Source organism: Strongylocentrotus purpuratus, unplaced genomic scaffold (genome assembly GCF_000002235.5).
Source record: "Strongylocentrotus purpuratus isolate Spur 01 unplaced genomic scaffold, Spur_5.0 spur5_scaffold_15, whole genome shotgun sequence".
Taxonomy (NCBI): domain Eukaryota; kingdom Metazoa; phylum Echinodermata; class Echinoidea; order Camarodonta; family Strongylocentrotidae; genus Strongylocentrotus; species Strongylocentrotus purpuratus.
In genome coordinates, this window is record NW_022145600.1 from 5,949,480 (window position 1) to 5,966,424 (window position 16,945).

At 38.6% G+C, this 16,945-nt stretch overlaps 2 protein-coding genes across 2 annotated transcripts; both read right to left on the reverse strand.

The window, feature by feature from the left end:
- Positions 1-329: 329 nt before the first annotated feature.
- LOC581481 (PC-esterase domain-containing protein 1A) lies at positions 330-8,830 on the reverse strand. Its single transcript, XM_030985438.1, has 5 exons — positions 8,737-8,830; positions 6,052-6,145; positions 4,683-4,762; positions 3,579-3,685; positions 330-2,904 (listed from the first exon to the last, which is right to left on the reverse strand). Exons 2-5 carry the CDS (start codon positions 6,131-6,133, stop codon positions 1,563-1,565), a joined length of 1,611 nt encoding a protein of 536 aa, XP_030841298.1. The 5' UTR covers positions 6,134-6,145; positions 8,737-8,830; the 3' UTR covers positions 330-1,562.
- A 1,630-nt stretch (positions 8,831-10,460) lies between these two features.
- On the reverse strand, positions 10,461-16,696 carry LOC105445029 (very low-density lipoprotein receptor-like). The gene is made up of 4 exons (XM_011680035.2): positions 16,579-16,696; positions 12,730-12,875; positions 11,860-12,078; positions 10,461-11,190 (listed from the first exon to the last, which is right to left on the reverse strand). The coding sequence occupies exons 2-4, from the start codon at positions 12,818-12,820 to the stop codon at positions 10,976-10,978; spliced, it is 525 nt and encodes a 174-aa protein (XP_011678337.2). The 5' UTR covers positions 12,821-12,875; positions 16,579-16,696; the 3' UTR covers positions 10,461-10,975.
- Positions 16,697-16,945: the final 249 nt, after the last annotated feature.

The following is a 16,945-nucleotide window of genomic DNA, read 5'->3' on the forward strand; positions in this document are numbered from 1 at the left end:
CATACCAATTTAGCTCCACTTTCAAAAAAATATGATGACCGTTAATTATTTAAGTAAAAATAACAATACATGGGCCGGCTGGTTGTGCCTAATATTACCAACACGAAAATGCCAACAAAAAAGCCAACATCGGCATTGGCTGAAATACAACGTAAAAGGCACTATTTCGAAAGGCGCTATTTCGTTTTCCAACGGCTTCAATTCAAATTATCTAATATTTGTGGTGGTACACAAGTATTAGAAATCGTTATATTTATGAATATTTCAGCCGTCTCTGAACCGATTTTGATCAAACAAAGATGATTTTGTCATTTAAATTGTATGTTCTATCAAATTTGACACTCAGTTTTTCATTATCTCACCCAAAAAAAATATTTTGTGTAGCGCCCTCTGCAACAGAACTCAACTATCCCTTTAATACGAGAAATGAAATTCCCCATACAATTGACAAATTTTGATAAATGTGTGCAATACATGTGTAATAAGCAAAGAAAGATGGGAGATATCTGTACACAAGTTGAATACCCATACAGGCAAATGTTGGTCCCTTCCACTGCACACGGTTTTGCAGCAACATTTAAAATCTTTTCAAAATCTTATCTAGCATAAAATAAAACCCCAGAAGACATTTGTATACATCTTTATAACAAACTTGTTTTAATCACTACATGATTAAACATTCAGGACTTTTGAAATGCAATTTCATGATAGGAATTAACTCAAGACTACCTGTACTTTTTGTACTTAAGATACTTAAAAATTAACATACAAAAGGGCATGACCTTTCTATGGAAATAGGAAATGAGTATTATCATCTATGCCACTTTATGGTCCCAGGCTTTACAACTCTTCAGGCAAGTAATCCATAAGCACCTACTCTCTCTCTCTCTCTCTCTGTCTCTCTGAGAGGTTGGCAACTTGATACACACCAAACACTCTGTTGTTTAATGTATTATGTTACTTTCACACATAAAATCAACACAATCTTTCAAAATAAATGCTTTTCATTGGACTTTAAAAACCTGATGATTGGAGATCATTTCAAGTTAAATGCTAGCAAGTTCAATGCCTTCTTTTCGACTGACTGCCAATTCTAGGGAAACTCAATAGGTAAACATTTTGTAGGTTTGTATTCTAATGCACTCAAACAATGACATGTTTTACTGTTTGCATCTTAATTTTGATCATTTGAGTTGTAACTAATTCAACAGCAGGAGAGAAAAGTAAATTCAATATTATTTGCACAGTGGCAAAAAACATGCAACAAAACATGGAGGCAAAAAAAAAACTTTCCCCAACATAGCAGACAATCTCAACAAAAACATAAATGTTTTGCTTATGTTTGCACTTGTGTTTTTTCTTTATTTTTACCCTTACAACAAACTTTAAATGAGTAAAACAAAAGGATGATCAGTAAAGTAATAAATTCTCCCAGCCTCAATTGAAACATACAATCAAAGCTATGAGGATGCCACAGTCCCGTCTTTTACAACACTTTTTATGCACATAGTGAACCTTTTTCTCTGGAATCACTAATGCTAACTTTTTGCTGAGCTTGCTTATTACAATCTGTACACATCGTTCATCAAGAGACCCCTCACAACCTCCATGTTGCGCTCTGCGGCCAACCGTTGGCGCATGCGGTTATCGTAATGCAGGTTCTGAACGTTGTACGGATTGCAGAATTGTCCAGCATTTTGTTGGTAGTATGGGTAGGGTTGCGGATTTGGGTATGGTGTGAACTGGGCCTGAGGATAGTAAGGTTGAGGTGTGATGGATTGATTTGGAAACCATGTTTGCGGTTGGCTCTGAGGTTGGATGTGATAAGGTTGGTTGTTTTGATAGGCATGTGGATTGTTTGGATGGGCATAAGGCTGGTAGCGACCTCCGGCTCTGGGTAAAGTGCTTTTGAGTGAACGTCCTGGGGACCCCATCAACGGTGCCGTATCCTTGGGAATATTGCCAAGGTCTATCGGCTTGAGCTCCAGAGCAGACGAGAGGCCTCCTCCTCTAAGGGGCGGAGTGTTTTGACGGACAGGGGATCTGTCCCTTCGGTGCCTCTTGACAGGATCAACTCGACTTTCCGATCGACTTGGAGGACGATCTCGTTCAAGGGGACTCCTTGAACTTCGTGGACGATCTTGTTCAAGTGGACTTCTTGATCTTCTGCCGTCTTGTTCATTTCTGAGCTTAGGAACCGAGCCAGATCTACCATCATCCTTGCCAAACCCTTTCATGTTCTCACTTTTGATGCTGTCATCATCATTCTCCTTTGTTTCTATGTAAGCAGGTGAATTCGTCTTCCGATCACCCAGCTTTGACGACCTCTGAGAAGCCTTCTCGTCGTCTGTCTCAAAATCATAGTAGAGGTTATCGGGAAGTTTCAACGAGTCTTTTCCCCTTGGACACCCGACTCCCCAGGACACCGCGATGTGCGCCAGGACCAAGTTGGTGATCCTACGATGAGCTACGTAGTTCCAGTGCACACCATCTCCGACCTGCCTATGCATCTGGTGACGGAAGAAATAGTTCAAGTCCAGGACATCTATCTCGTAGCACTTTGCCAGCTCTTTTGCATAGAAGTTGCCAAGAAGGACGTCATAGCGCATGGTCTTGCTCAGGTCGTGCAGTTCAGGCAGCAAGAACCCACCTTTGATTTCCTCAGCTACCGGCAAGGCGGTGTTCCACATGATGAGTGTCTCAATCGGGAGGATGCTATTGAGCTTGCTGAAGGTGGTCTCTATGTTGCGCTTGAAGGTCTTCATACTGTTGTATTGGCCATAACGGGAGACGTCCCACAGGCAGGAGTTCATGATCACAACATCAGGAACAGGATCCCCCTGCAGGTCAGGCAAGATGATTTCCTCCCAGTATTTGTTGTGGATTCTGGTGATGAAGTAAAACCTACACACAGAAAAAAGATAAATAATCCAGTTAGATTGTTCTAAATGTAAGTGGACTTCTGTAAATAATGCAGTAACAAGGGATATGAGTAAATGGCAACAGTATTTTAGTTGAAAGTATTTTCAGCTATAAACTAATAAAACTTGATGCGGCAGTTCAAAATTGTTGTTTCCCATTGCCATGATGGTTACTTTTAGTGTTTGTTTATTTTGTTTCTTTTTTGGGGGGATCTTTTTATAATTTCTGTTTTGAGATTGTTTTCTTCCAGATGCAAGACTTATTCACAAGACTGAATATGTAATTTGATTTGATTTGAAAAATTATTTAATAAAAACCACATGGCAGCTCAACAGTTGAATTGAGGGAAATTTACATCACAAAAAAATTCAAATAAATGCAATACAAAGTAAATATGATACAATTTGACATTGAGACTTATACATAGTTAAAGAGAAATACATTTTAGTTATAGCATGTAAGTTAAACTAAAATAGGGTGAAATTAAACTTTATACAGATCGAGCGAAGAGCTGCTGTTTCAAGTAATAAAAAAAAAAAAATAGTACTACTGAGGAGTTGGGTTCCGTGAATGATATAAGTTTGTTTAAAGGCATCAGGATTTCTATCTTAAGTCCTGGCTTAAAAAGTCTTAAAATATGGCTCCAGTAATCTCACCTAAGGAGATGATAGTCTGTCCTGTACTGTCTGACTTCTCTGTAGTTGATGCCATTATGCATCTTACCGCCTTCCAGAAGCACATCATTCATGAAATTCTTCTCACCCTGAAAATAAATGGTACAAATAAAATACATGTATAACAAAGGTGGTGAAAAAAAAACCTGGATAATTTTAATGAAAAAGAATGAGAGAGAGCAACATTTGTATTATGCTGTTTACTTTTCTTATGCTGGCCTTGTACTTATCATCAATTCATCATCATCATCATTTATTCAAGTCAGCATTTTCCCTTTTACAAGGGGTTACTGACTTTTGTGCCATGATGACACTCCCTCCCTCCAATTCTTCTCTTCTTGAGCATCCTCTTCATTTAGAGCAAACCTACTAATTTCTTTCTTTGCAATATATCTGTTCATGAATTCTTTAGTCTTCCTTTTCCCCTTTTTTTGGTAAAGATTTTAAAGAATATCTAAGTGTCAATTAAAAAACAAGCGTGAAGAGGCAACATAATACTGCATTCTGATACATTGATACATTTATGTCTTCAATTTAAAAAGAAAGTTCTCAATTTTTTCAACCCTTTTATCGCTGACACCATGTACTTCACATAAGAATCTCACTTTTACAACTGGTGATGAGCATTGTTTAAAGCGAGACTGTACAACTTGCACCCTCTATAGAGTAAACAATGCCTAAGCGGTGCCCGGTGGCCCATGATCCCCTTTTTCTTATGTTAATTGAGAGCTGATTTGATGAGATAACCACCTGTCAGTGACTTTACAGGGAGGTCTAATCCCTCCTGGCCAAACTAATCCAGACAGGCTTTAAAGCACCACTGTACTACTTGTAGCTACTTGCTCCCTCTACATGTATATAGAAAACAATACCTAATTGGTGACCATTGGTCCCCCATGATCCCCTTTTTCTTATGTTAATTGAGAGCTGAGTTGATGAGATAAGCCACCTGTCAGGGACCTCCCTGGGTGGTCTAATCCATCCTAGCCAGACTAGTAAAGACAGCCATTAAGACCCTTTTTTTAAATCACTGTTCGAAGACCACTTAGACATTCTCTAAAATCTTTACAACGCTGACATCCTCACCTTGGCCTTTAAATCCTGTGATGACAAGTATTCATTCCCCTGCAGGAGAGCAACAAGATCCTTGTAGATCCCTCGCTGGACTGAAGAACGAAGAAAATCAAGCAAATTTATAAGCGATACTGGATGATGAACTTTCTGCCCTAGACTAGAAGTACTGGTCATTCAGTGAGTACTAACAAAAAAATAGATTTTTATTTTTTCCATGAACCATGCCCCGCTTGAGAAAAAAAAAGAAGAGGATTTGGGGGATAAAAAAAATGGCATCTACGGTAAATCTGTAACAACAATCCCCCCTTTTGAGTAAGAAAAATTGGGGGGGGGGGGGGGAATGGGAAAATTAGGGAAAATAAGGAAAGATAGAGAAAATTAGGGGAAATAAGGAAAGATAGAGAAAATAAGGGAAAAATCAGGAAAGTAGGGATAAAAGTGGGAAGAAAAAAAAGAAAAACAAAATCGGGAAACTGATTTAAATCGGGTGATTATAAGGCCTGTGGTCATTACACAGCACCATATCATGGTTAACTTGCCAACAGTGTGTAACCTGATACCTAATTTCCACTTCACAGGAAAAAGAACAAGAACAACAAGAACAACAAGAACAACAAGAAAAACAACAACAAGAAGAACAAGAACAACAAGAACAAGAAAAACAACAACAAGAAGAATAACAACAACAAGAAGAACAAGAAGAAGAAGAAGTAGAAGAAGAAGAAGAAGAAGAACCAACTTGGATATGACTCAAAGTTGTAAGACTACTTTATTTATGGGTCCAAAACTAGAAATGCTTTCTTCACATAGCAGCCTGGTTAACAAAAACCATCATCATCACAACTTTTATACAAGTACCGCTATTTCAGATAGATTAGTGGAATGGATTACTAGCAAGTAGCAACACAAATGTTTTGCCCAATGGAAGAAGAGATTCTGAACGATTTAGCCTTTCAAGAATTTCTGTCAAAGATCAGTTATTTAGCACAATTGTCTATCTTATTGAAGTCTTGCTCAATAACTTTTTATGTTGGACAATGCCAGATGCATGAGCAGAAAAAGCCAAAGTCTCTCCATACATTCAATCCAATTGTGAGTGAATTAAAATGCATTAGCCAATACCAGGAACATGACAAAGAATCCTTTAATTGGCAACATGTCAAAATCTTAATTAATAACAATTTCATCATACATTTATTTTTTCCTCAACTTTAACACAGTTGATATAAAAGACTTTTGTCTTCAAATACATGTACATGAATTTTTATCATAAAAATGTAGCAATGTAAAAGAAAATACTAATAATGCCAATTTGAAGAGCAAGTGTGATTTATCTGGTTTTAAAAGATCCGGGCCATAGATTGGAGGAAAGATAACTCACTGGAATCTCCTAAGATGACAACAAACTTGTTATGAAAGAGCTTGGTGACATCCTCCTTGAGAAAAAGAGTCATGGGTGGCATGATTGCATCTCTCTGGAAGGAAGATAAGAAATTGAGACATTGATCTGGGTTAGATATGAAGTAAGTGTGTCTTGCTCCATAATCATGCAGTCTACTGATTGAGTAGGTTCAACCATGGACCTACTACAGCAGCAGAACAAACTACAGAAACAAATCATTGCAAGTCAGAGGGGAAATGGATGTAGAAAATAAGCACCAATGAATATTTAAAGCAGGACTGCAATATTTGTACCTAATTGCGCCCTCTATATAGCAAACAATGCCTAATCGGTGACCATTGGTCCCCCATGATCCCCTTTTTCTAATGTTAATTGAGAGCTGATTTGATGAGATAACCACCTGTCAGTGACCATGCAGGGACATCTAATCTAGGCTAGTCTAATCTCTCCTGGCTAAACTAGTGCAGACAGGCTTTAAAGGTCACATTTGATCAAAATGCAAGTTGGCAACTCTATGATGTACCTTTTGAGGACCTCTCCTGTTGATACGTTCACCCTAAATATAACTTGGTGTTTAATATTTATTTTATTGTTTTTCCAAAACCCAGGTACAAGTCAGAGTTGCCCATTTTCAACTGCAAGATTCAAAACTTTTTTTATCAAACTTCCCTCAAACCTCCACTCATCTCTTCCCCTTATTTTTCTGCTCTCACTAAAAATATCTTGTCACAGTTGACTACCATAAACAGCATGCAAGTAATAGGTGAATAATTACAATTTTAATCTCTAATAACCCATAAGTTGAAATGAACACCCAACTGAAGTATGCAAATTGTCAAGTTGAAAGATGTCAAATCTATTTGGAATAAGTTTTAGGATATTTTTCCAACAAATCTTTTCAACATATTGCTTTCATTGACAAATCATGACCAATCAAACAAATGTAACATTCATTGGCTCAGTACACACTAGTGCATAGCACCTGTTATATTTAAATACCGGTAACAAAAACAGGACTTTAAAAAAAAAAGGAGGAGGCAGGGCTTTACTATTTACATTTTTGCAATTTGTTTTCCAAGATTGCTGCCATGCTAATTATAGCTGGTCGAGCCTATTTATTCACAGATATTGTGCTCTGTGAGTATACTGATGCAGTGTACAACAAAACAAATGGTTTGTATCATTTTAGAATCTATTTAAACAAAATGTATATCACAGACTTTTTTTTCGTTGCTTTTTTTTCTGGGGGTTGGGGGGGGGGGGGCAGGCTGGCTTTTTTCTGAATAGTAAATAGTTTAAATCAGGAGGTGGTGGCCAAAAGGAGGCAAGCGGCCCTATTAATGAATGTTATTTATATTCATGACTCAGGATTCCAGGATGTGTTCAGGAATTTCAGCTTCAATTTTTCTGAATTCATGTACATCTTCACTTATCTACAGGTATTCACATTTATGAAACTTATCTGAGAGCCTAGTTACAAATCACTGCCTTTATCTCTAATCTGCGACAAGGTATTGCTGGTTGGAGAATATCATTTAACACCTGTTACTATTTCGTCTTTATTTACTTTCTATTTATTTTTCTTCTGGTAGGGTCATGCAATCATTGTCTTGTCACCTTTCTTAGATTAAAATGTACTTTACCTCATTCTTTCACAATGTGCTCCACAAATTTTGCGCTTGACAAGCAATTCATCTTCAGTGTACAAGGGATTAAGGGATTAAGGCAATCACAGTCTCAAGTTTTTCTAAAGCCTTTTGTTCTTTTGTGCAGTAGGTGCAAAGAATTTCGCGCAGGGAAATTGTATTTCTGTGCACAAAACATAGGTGTAATTTTTGTTGAGTTATCACCTGTATGTAGTGAAGTTTTGTTCTCAGCATAAACCGCTTCCTTGGGATTTGGGGTATGTGATTAGGTAAATGAATGTTTGTCTTCTTTTTTTGGATGCATCAACATAATTACATCATGCACAAGTACCAATGCAACTGCCTGTTCAACATTAGGACAGCACTTTACATGATACATGCACAGTATTTCATAGTATTTAATCCATAAGTGTGACAATATCCTATCATTATTGTACCAATGGTAATGCTGGTTGGTTGACATGAGCTCTAAGACACTTATACATGTACACAGTTATCTGAAAATAAGATTGTACATATTAATTCAGAATTTGTTTTCGACAGCAACCCTAAAATTGTTGCAGAGAAATAGAAGAAGCTGGAATTGGAAACCATTGCCATTGGCATTGCTGGTTAAATACTTCAATCAAATTTCAAAACTTCAAAGTCAGGTCAATTATTATTTACTTCTGTTTTTTGTGAGTAGGACCTAGAATATCTAAATATAAGGACTAATTGCTTTTCGTTTTTGAATCAAATATTAATCGCCGATCCAGTGCAGTGCACGATCCGTGGGCAGGATGAACCGGTTGGGTATCAGCTGAGCTGACGCGGCCGCGGGGGACTTTCCCGGCTTAGCATCACCCATCCGCTGTGTAACTGAGGTGAAATAGACGAGTAAAATAAAAACATTACAAATTTAAATCATCTTCTCACTCAAACACATAGACACAAATGCACAGAAACAGAATATGTGATCTTTATCAACAATCATTCATCCAAATCTGTGGCTGAAAGAAATTTAAAAAAATACAATTACCTGTAAAATATGGGAAATGTTGAGCCTTCAAATTCTGTGAAAATAGCTGACTCGACTGCACATGCGCTCTTTCTCTAAAGAAATCTCGTTATGAGAGCGAGTGGGTGCAGTGCGGCAGTGCCCATGCTTCCTGCCCCCCTGGAAACGTTCTTGAGAGGGTTCTCAGACATCTCCACCGGTGCCCTTGCATGTCCGAGAACCAACTTTTGAGCATTTGCAATTGTTACGTTTTATATAAATCTTGACGATATAGGGGTAATAATGAAGAACGATCGATGACCGTGGTTCTAACGAGACCGGAGGGAGAGGGAGGGGCAGAGCACGTTTCTCCTTACTTAATTTCTTTCATTTTTTTTTTTTTTTTAAATTCTTTCTTTCTTTTTAATTCCCGAATCTTGTGTCTTTTATTCTGAGGGTAAGTGCCAATTAGAGGTCGGATAAAAGGGCCCACTTTTATAGAGTTAATTGGGGGGGGGGCGGGGTGAAGCATAATTAGAAAAAATATACACCCACAAAAACACCATTAAAAACCTCAGAGGAACTGACTGGTGGCCAATGGTTAAGTTCTAGCCTTTTGAGTGTGAGGAGTGTGAAAATTTATGGAACCAGTGTGAGAGACTCCCTGTTTATCTGACCCAGGGATCTGTCCATCTATAAGCCCACGTGCACCTAATATCTTTTGCATAATACAGGCCGTAATAATTTGTTAGAAAATTGTAACTTTCTGTCATATCATCATCGTTATTCGGACATTTTCTTTCTCACTTTCTTCCTTCTTTCTCTCTCTTTCTTTCTTCTCTCTTTCCTCTTCCCCCTCTCTTTCGTCTTTAGTTAGGTCTGTATAGTCTTTACCAAATGTCCCTCTCTCTCTCTCTCTCTCTCTCTCTCTCTCTCTCTCTCCCTCATTTGCATTCTTCCACTCCCAATCCTCCCTTTTTTCCTTCTCTTTCTCTCTCCATCACCCTGTTTTGACTCTGGGAGGTTCTTAAATAAACTGCTCCTTCAATGGGAAGTCATTTCGTGACGGTCCAAGTTTTAATGTATGAGCACCCGGAATGAGTCCGTACTTTTAGGTATCTGTTTGCTTGTTTAATTTATGTTTAATGGACCTATCCTGGATATTAATATTATTTCGTTCTTGAATAGCGCATATCACATTGTGATAATGTCCCTATAATAATTTGTATGCGGTTTCAAAGAGCTTATTATACCCCCCCCCCCCCCCCCACTCAGTGTTATATAGGGTATGCGTATATGCATGATCCCTCCTTTTGAAAACACCCCCCAAGTCCGGTGTGTAAAGTCAATACGGGTCGGATTTTTGTGTACTACGAGCCGGACTTTGGTGCGTGAAAAGTACCCCTTTACCGGACATTTTGGGAACACGCATGCGGTCCCTCCGACCTCGGAGTAGGAGGGCCGGGTTATACACTCGTCAAACGATGACACAATAGATGAAAGGGTATGGTATATTTACAAATTTTATTCAATAATATTGTCCCTAATAATAAATCATTGTAATAATAATGACAATCCTCTAATAACTAAGCATAACTGAAACAAATTATTAATAGTGCACCAAGATTTTTTCTATATTCCAAGCCTAAATCAAGCATTGTGATCGACTGAGTTGATGGTGTTATATACAATTCGAGAAACCATGTTTTGATTATTATTACGTATATATATATATATATATATATATATAGTTGATGTATTCATACGTCTTTTCACGTGTTTTTTTTTTTTTTTTTTTTGCATTCTGAGACGTTTTTCTCACTCTTTGAAGCGTTTTGAGTTTTTCCTCATTTATCACTCCCTTATTAAAGATCCCATCAAGTCCATTTTTCTTAAATTTAAATGGTAATCCAACCTTTGTAATAAGTTCTTAATCATGTATGAAAGCAGAATGACAAAATATGAAATAAATCAGAACAATATTAAATAAAAGAGTTATTAATGTTTAAAATACGAGATCACTTACTCGATGTTAGAGCGAGTGGCGGATCCCAAAAAAATTGTGCATAATTATGAATTAAGCACATTCCTTGCCCAAACAAAAAAAATAAACTATAGAAAGAAAGTGATGGTATTGAATGTGATTATTAAGTTTCATGTGTGGTACCTCTGGACTGGTCACAAACCGTCGCAGAAAACAACCAATTAAAAACACAAGAAAGTCCGGTCAAAATTCCTACCAAAATGACAGATCAAATTAATAATCATTGTCCTATAAGGCCTAGAAAAATTCGCACCCATAGGGCGTGGGCCTCATCTTCTTACAGTTGGCATCCAGCTCGTCGGCGCCGTTCGGGCAGTCCCTAATACCGTCGCACATCTGGCACTCGGAGACGCAGAGCGAGGCGGGACCACCGTCGTCACCTTCGTTGTAGCAGTGGAAAGAATCGAGGTAGTCGCCTTCGACTTCCTTCTCCAGCTCGTTGAGGCAATATTCTAGGAGTAGGAAGTGAAATGAAATGAAGAATAAGCATGGGAACTTGGGATGGCATTAAATCCCATTTCCCTTGCACCTTTGTGTTTTAGCGGCAGTTGCGAACGATACGGTTGAGAGACTTGTACTCAAACTAAACAGCAGCAGTATTAACAGCAACAATCTTTTTTGGTTTGTTTGAAGTTGACAAGGGGCTAGGCGGTATTTTCCTTTTATTTTAAGAACAATAACCAAAGTATATTATACCTCTGCTATACATCTATTAATCAAAATCAATGCCGCCCTTTCATTTTGTTTACATGCTTTATATACAGAGGCGTTTTCGGTATTGTAAATAGAGAGAGAGATGAATGGAAAGAGAAAGAGACAGACAGAGAGACAGACAGAGAGAGGGAGAGAGAGAGAGAGAGAGAGGGGGAGATGGGGAAGGGGGAGAGGGAGGGAGAGAGACATAGAAGTGGACAGAGAGAGAGAGAGAGAGAGAGAGAGAGAGAGAGGTTGGAAGAGAGTGGGTGCCGAATCCCAAGATCACTTTGTTTGATAATGACTAACCTGCAATAGGGGATGCCCAACAATATATTTTTGTACAAACATATTTTATGAGCCCATGTTTATCTTCCTATATTCAAAATCTTAATATCTTAAACTGATGCCAGGTTCAATATAATCACCTTTGTGCGGTTGAGCACACTCGGTAAGCATCTCATCGGACCCGTCATTGCAGTCCAATGTCGAGTCGCAAACCCTGTTCATGGGATCGAAGCTTCCTGGTCGTCGAGGACGTCCACCCGAGCGATGTCCACGCGGTACGCATTCTGCCCTGTCCGGGTACGCCGACTTCGTGCATCGGAAGACGTCGAACCCTGTCTTGATCAGGACATCGCAGTCATCTAGGGGAAAAGACAAGGTCAAGTATTATTAGCATGATAGCAAAGACTTTCGAGAATTTAATCGGAAGTCAATCTTAATGTGGGTCATCTTTTAAGCCCCACTGTACTACTTGTAGCCACTTGCTCCCTCTATATAGAAAACTTCCCCAATCGGTGCCTGTTGGTCCCCTGTGATCCTCTTTTTCTTATGTTAGTTGAGAGCTGAGTTAAAGAGATGGCCACCTGTCAGTGACTAACACAGTGTGGTCTAATCCCTTCTTCCCCAGTAGTGTTGACGGTCTTTGATATGTGCGAACATTATGACGGTGACATCATGATGCGTATACATCCGAACATGATTTCTAAAGGCAATACAATAAGCTATTGAAATGGGCATCAAGTTAATTTCTTGAAAGTCTTTGCGATCGGTTCTTTACCATTACAAAGAGTGACAGTGAGTGTTACTAGCAGGTGACAAAAGAATCAATCTTACACTATGTTGGCCGAAACCTTTTGTTGTTTTTGCCGATTATGATCCAATTCATATTGGATCTTGAATTTTTATTCTTTTCCACTCTCTCTTTTTTATTTATTCGGCATTGATTACGATTGGGGGGGGCGTACGTGCCGCTTTTAGCTATACGCCTTAGATTTTGGCATTAGGGCACATACCGCTGACTAATTCGTCCTTTTGCAGCTGTGCTTGGGCGCATTGAAGAACAGCGAACGTCGAGATGATGACGATTACGTGGAACAAGTCCATGGTTAACCCACGGTTGAGCTGGGGCACAAGCGTTGTAGAGAAAAACCGTCGTCAACTGCGAAGAAGGAATGGATATTTGAAGTTAAAAGAGATACAAGTGTCACAGTTAAACGTCATGATCTGCATTGAAATACTATGAAACATTATGACTATTGTGACAGTTTTACAAGCAGCGCCAAAGGTCCTGGGTTCGAAACCAAATCGATGTGCTAGAGACCTATGGTAAGGGTAAGGCGTTCATGATCACAATACAGCTAGGTTTTCATAGTTGCCCAACTACAAACAAAATTTAAATTGCTTTAATTCCAATTATTCGGATACCACAGTGAAACATGAAAAAAAAAAGACCACTCAAACAGGTGGCAAGATATTTATAGACAGGTGTTCTTTATGTGCATGTTCCGTTAGTACAGGTTTCTATGAGAAAACGATTGTCAAGGAAATAGAAAATGTGGTCTTTTAAAAATGGATATGAAAACCCCCCCCCCCCCCCCCCCCCCACTCCGTGAACGGAGGGATACCATGCGTGTTCCCAAACTCTCCGGCTCGCGATCGTAACAAAAGAAAAAGGTCTACCCGTATTGACTTTACACACCGGACTTTCGCAGAAAACGGGGTCGCTGGGAACACGCATAATGCGTACCTTTAATAACACTGAGTGGGGGGGGGGGGGGGGATATGGAATCCTCATTGGAGGGGCTCGAAATCTACCCGAGTTGCCAAAAGAATACAGCATGTTCCATGGACCCACTGCATGTTGTATTGACTCTCTCTCTCTCTCTCTCTCTCTCTCTCTCTCTCTCTGGGCCTTCAAGCGTGGTTGGGGAAGGGATGTACCCCGGCACCACGCCTCTATGGTAGATACCCCTTTGCAAGATGTGGGTGATCTTGAAATTGTCCTTCGATCGTGTTACATTAAGATATTGGGGGGAGGGGGTGAAGTGAGGTTTTTTATTATGGGAGGGGGGGGGCTGGTTGGCCTCATTCTTGATGCAAATCACGTCGTGTTGGTCATTTGAAATAGAAGAGCGTCTTTACAATTCGGCTGAATGAAAAGCAAATTCTCCCTGAGGACTCTCGAGGTCTACAAATAACAGTACAATATGATGAATGGAAGCCTTGTTTAAAGGATACAATACGGGGTAATCGTTATTGAAGTCATGAATAGATCAATTTGCAACTCAATTGGGATCGGGAAGCCTTTCATTAACGTAGCCTTTCGTAAAAAATGTCTTTGGGTTAATGGGGCAGTTGTTTGGATGGTATTATTGGTAGTATGCGGACCAGCAGATATTGATCATGTTCACAGCATAGATTTCACTGATTGGCATTTCCACATAAAGGCACATTTCATATCAATGTGAAAAGACAAAGAAATGGAGAGAGGCAGGGGGAGCAGAGAAAACTAATAAGATGTTGTTAAAAACAGGAGTTCCGAGGGAAAAAAACTCGCTCTCGGAAAGAGAGTTTATATGCAATGGAAGATATACCGTGGATGTTAATTAATTTACCGAAAAGAATAATTCATTCAGTCGAATAATGCACCCATAACAGAATCGAATAATGTCAGATACCTATAACTTGGGAAGTATACAGTGTCTGTTGACGGTGCTGTTGTTTTTTGTATGTTGTTGTTGTTGTAGTTTATTTTAGCATATTTTTTTTTACTGAAATTTGTTTGAATGAACAAATATTTCGGAGATGTTGCATCTCGTTTAGATTTCTACACCTAAACTTCTCGTAAAGACAACCTTTGCTTTGCTTGCTTTATAAGCCATTAATCTTCATTTGCCACTCGGCCCAGGGCCCAGGTGGGGTAAATGGGTACCTGGCTGGAATTAATTCCCTGACATGCTAAAGCGCTGTAATATGGCAGCTTGGCTAAATCGGGGGTAATTATTAATGCGCATCGGAATAGAATTTCTAGAAAGACGGTGCTATATATAGAAATGCCTATAATTATTATTACGTGTATTATTATCGTTATAACAATTTCTTTCGCCCTGAGATACCCTTGAATTTATATGGGGGGGGGGGCCTTAGGCATGCTTTTTGCCTATATATATATATATATATATATATATATATATATATATATATATACCGGTATCTAAAAGGTATGCATCAAATCTAACTGTAATTGTTAGCTTTTCTATTGTATAAACGTTAGCGTGACCTCAACTTAACAGCTTTAATCCCTATTGTGTTTACACGAAACAGCAAAACCTGTTAAACACTTCTACTTTTGTCTTTCTTCCGCTTGTTAAAATGAAGAATGTAAGAAATAAAAGGCCATCGTCCATCTTAATCCACTTTGGCAGGGAAGTGCTAAAAACCGTCAGCAAATATTGGCACAATCTGAGCATTTTAACAGTGTTAACACTATGCATCATGAGATGCTAATTCTTATGCAAATGAGATGCGTAAATGGTGTACACTTGTATTTAGATTTACTAAAGATGCACTATTTGTGCACGACCAGGTACCCTGTTTGAGGAAAGTATTATTGGCCGAATAGATATATTGAAAAGACCATCCGGCGAGAATATGATACAAGTATATCGTGAGTGAAATGGTGAACTTAAGAAAAAGGAGAATGGTTGGAGGGGGGGGGGGCTATAGAAAGAGAGAGGAAGAGAGGGATGTATTGAGAATTAAAGAGTGAAAAAAAGAGGAGAGAAAGAGAGGAAAAGAAAACAAGAGAGAGAGAGTGTTCAGTAGGTAAATTAGAATAAATTTTAGTATACGAACGAGTAACAATAATTACAAGTATTATTATGCATGCATGACTCAACACTGGTTTAAATCAATCGATAACACATCGTTGAAATTCTGTGACATTTTATACAATAAAACTTCGATTGTCTTCTTTGTTGAGAATACTAACAACAGAATAAAGGACAATAGAATATCGAACGAATTACGATTGAACAACAGATATGCAGACACATCCGAGATCAAAATATATACGCAAAAGTCATCTGCAACGCGAAAGATTGCGATTGATCCAAACCAATCGCAAATTTGCAGTCTCCTATCTCTCATGACTTTGTACATAGAACGATTTAAGTTGCGATTGATATCAACTCTTTATGAAACGGGGCCCAGGTCTGACAAGTCCACACAATCACGTCTTTTCCAGTGAGAGCATTGCAAATCTTCTTTAAAAAATGTTTTGTATAAAAAAAGTATGTCGCCATATATTTATCAAGGAGAAGGGTTCGTTGGTCGATATTTTATAGAAACTGAAGAAAATTAATATGTTTGTTTAAAAGGTGCATTACGTGGAAGTTATCAAATTATCTGTAGCCTATTATAACATTATTTGTTGATCCTGAAAGGTTTTGAGAGGTATTCTCTGCGGACATGAATAACACCTCACCATTCAAAATATAAATCAAATTAATGTGTAAGGACCATAAACACTATGCAGTGTACAATGCACTCCTTTCTCCAAAAGAGATAATAAAGACATGTATATTCATACCCTCACAAAATTGTGTAATCTTTCAAGTGCATGTATGTTAAAAATTGATTTGTCCCAAGTTATGTTTCTTGAGAATGTGAGCTTAGTAAAAGTATTCAACGAAGGCCCTATCAACCAGTCGATCTTCCATTCATTACAAAAAAAAAGCACTCCAAAAGCATCAATTTTATAAGGGGTATGAATAATTTAGTTGTTAAATAATGAGTCATTAAAAAAGTACAAACAGCAACATAATAAATCTTAAAGAAGCAAGGAATTGAACGGAACTTACCCTGAGGAATAATGTACAACCACCTCAAGACGTTGTCCAGCGATGACTGCGGAACAAGGGGACGCTGTCTTGCTCGAGTCGGACCTTGTATAGACTTGAGGCTTATATTCACGAAACACTCTGAACCCCAAACAAAGCAATTTACATACCAATCATTACAGGTATGGAAGGGTATTAGGGGTAACAATAGTATCGGGAAGGGGGAGATCGAGGCAATGACAGCATAAGGGGGGGGGGGTTCCCTGGGGGGGGGGTCACTCTCCATGATTCGCTTACAGTCAGCTCTAGATAATTTTACATGGACTGTATTGCCCATAAAGTTGGATTTAAAAAACCCTCTTTTCATGAAATAATTAGGACAATATGG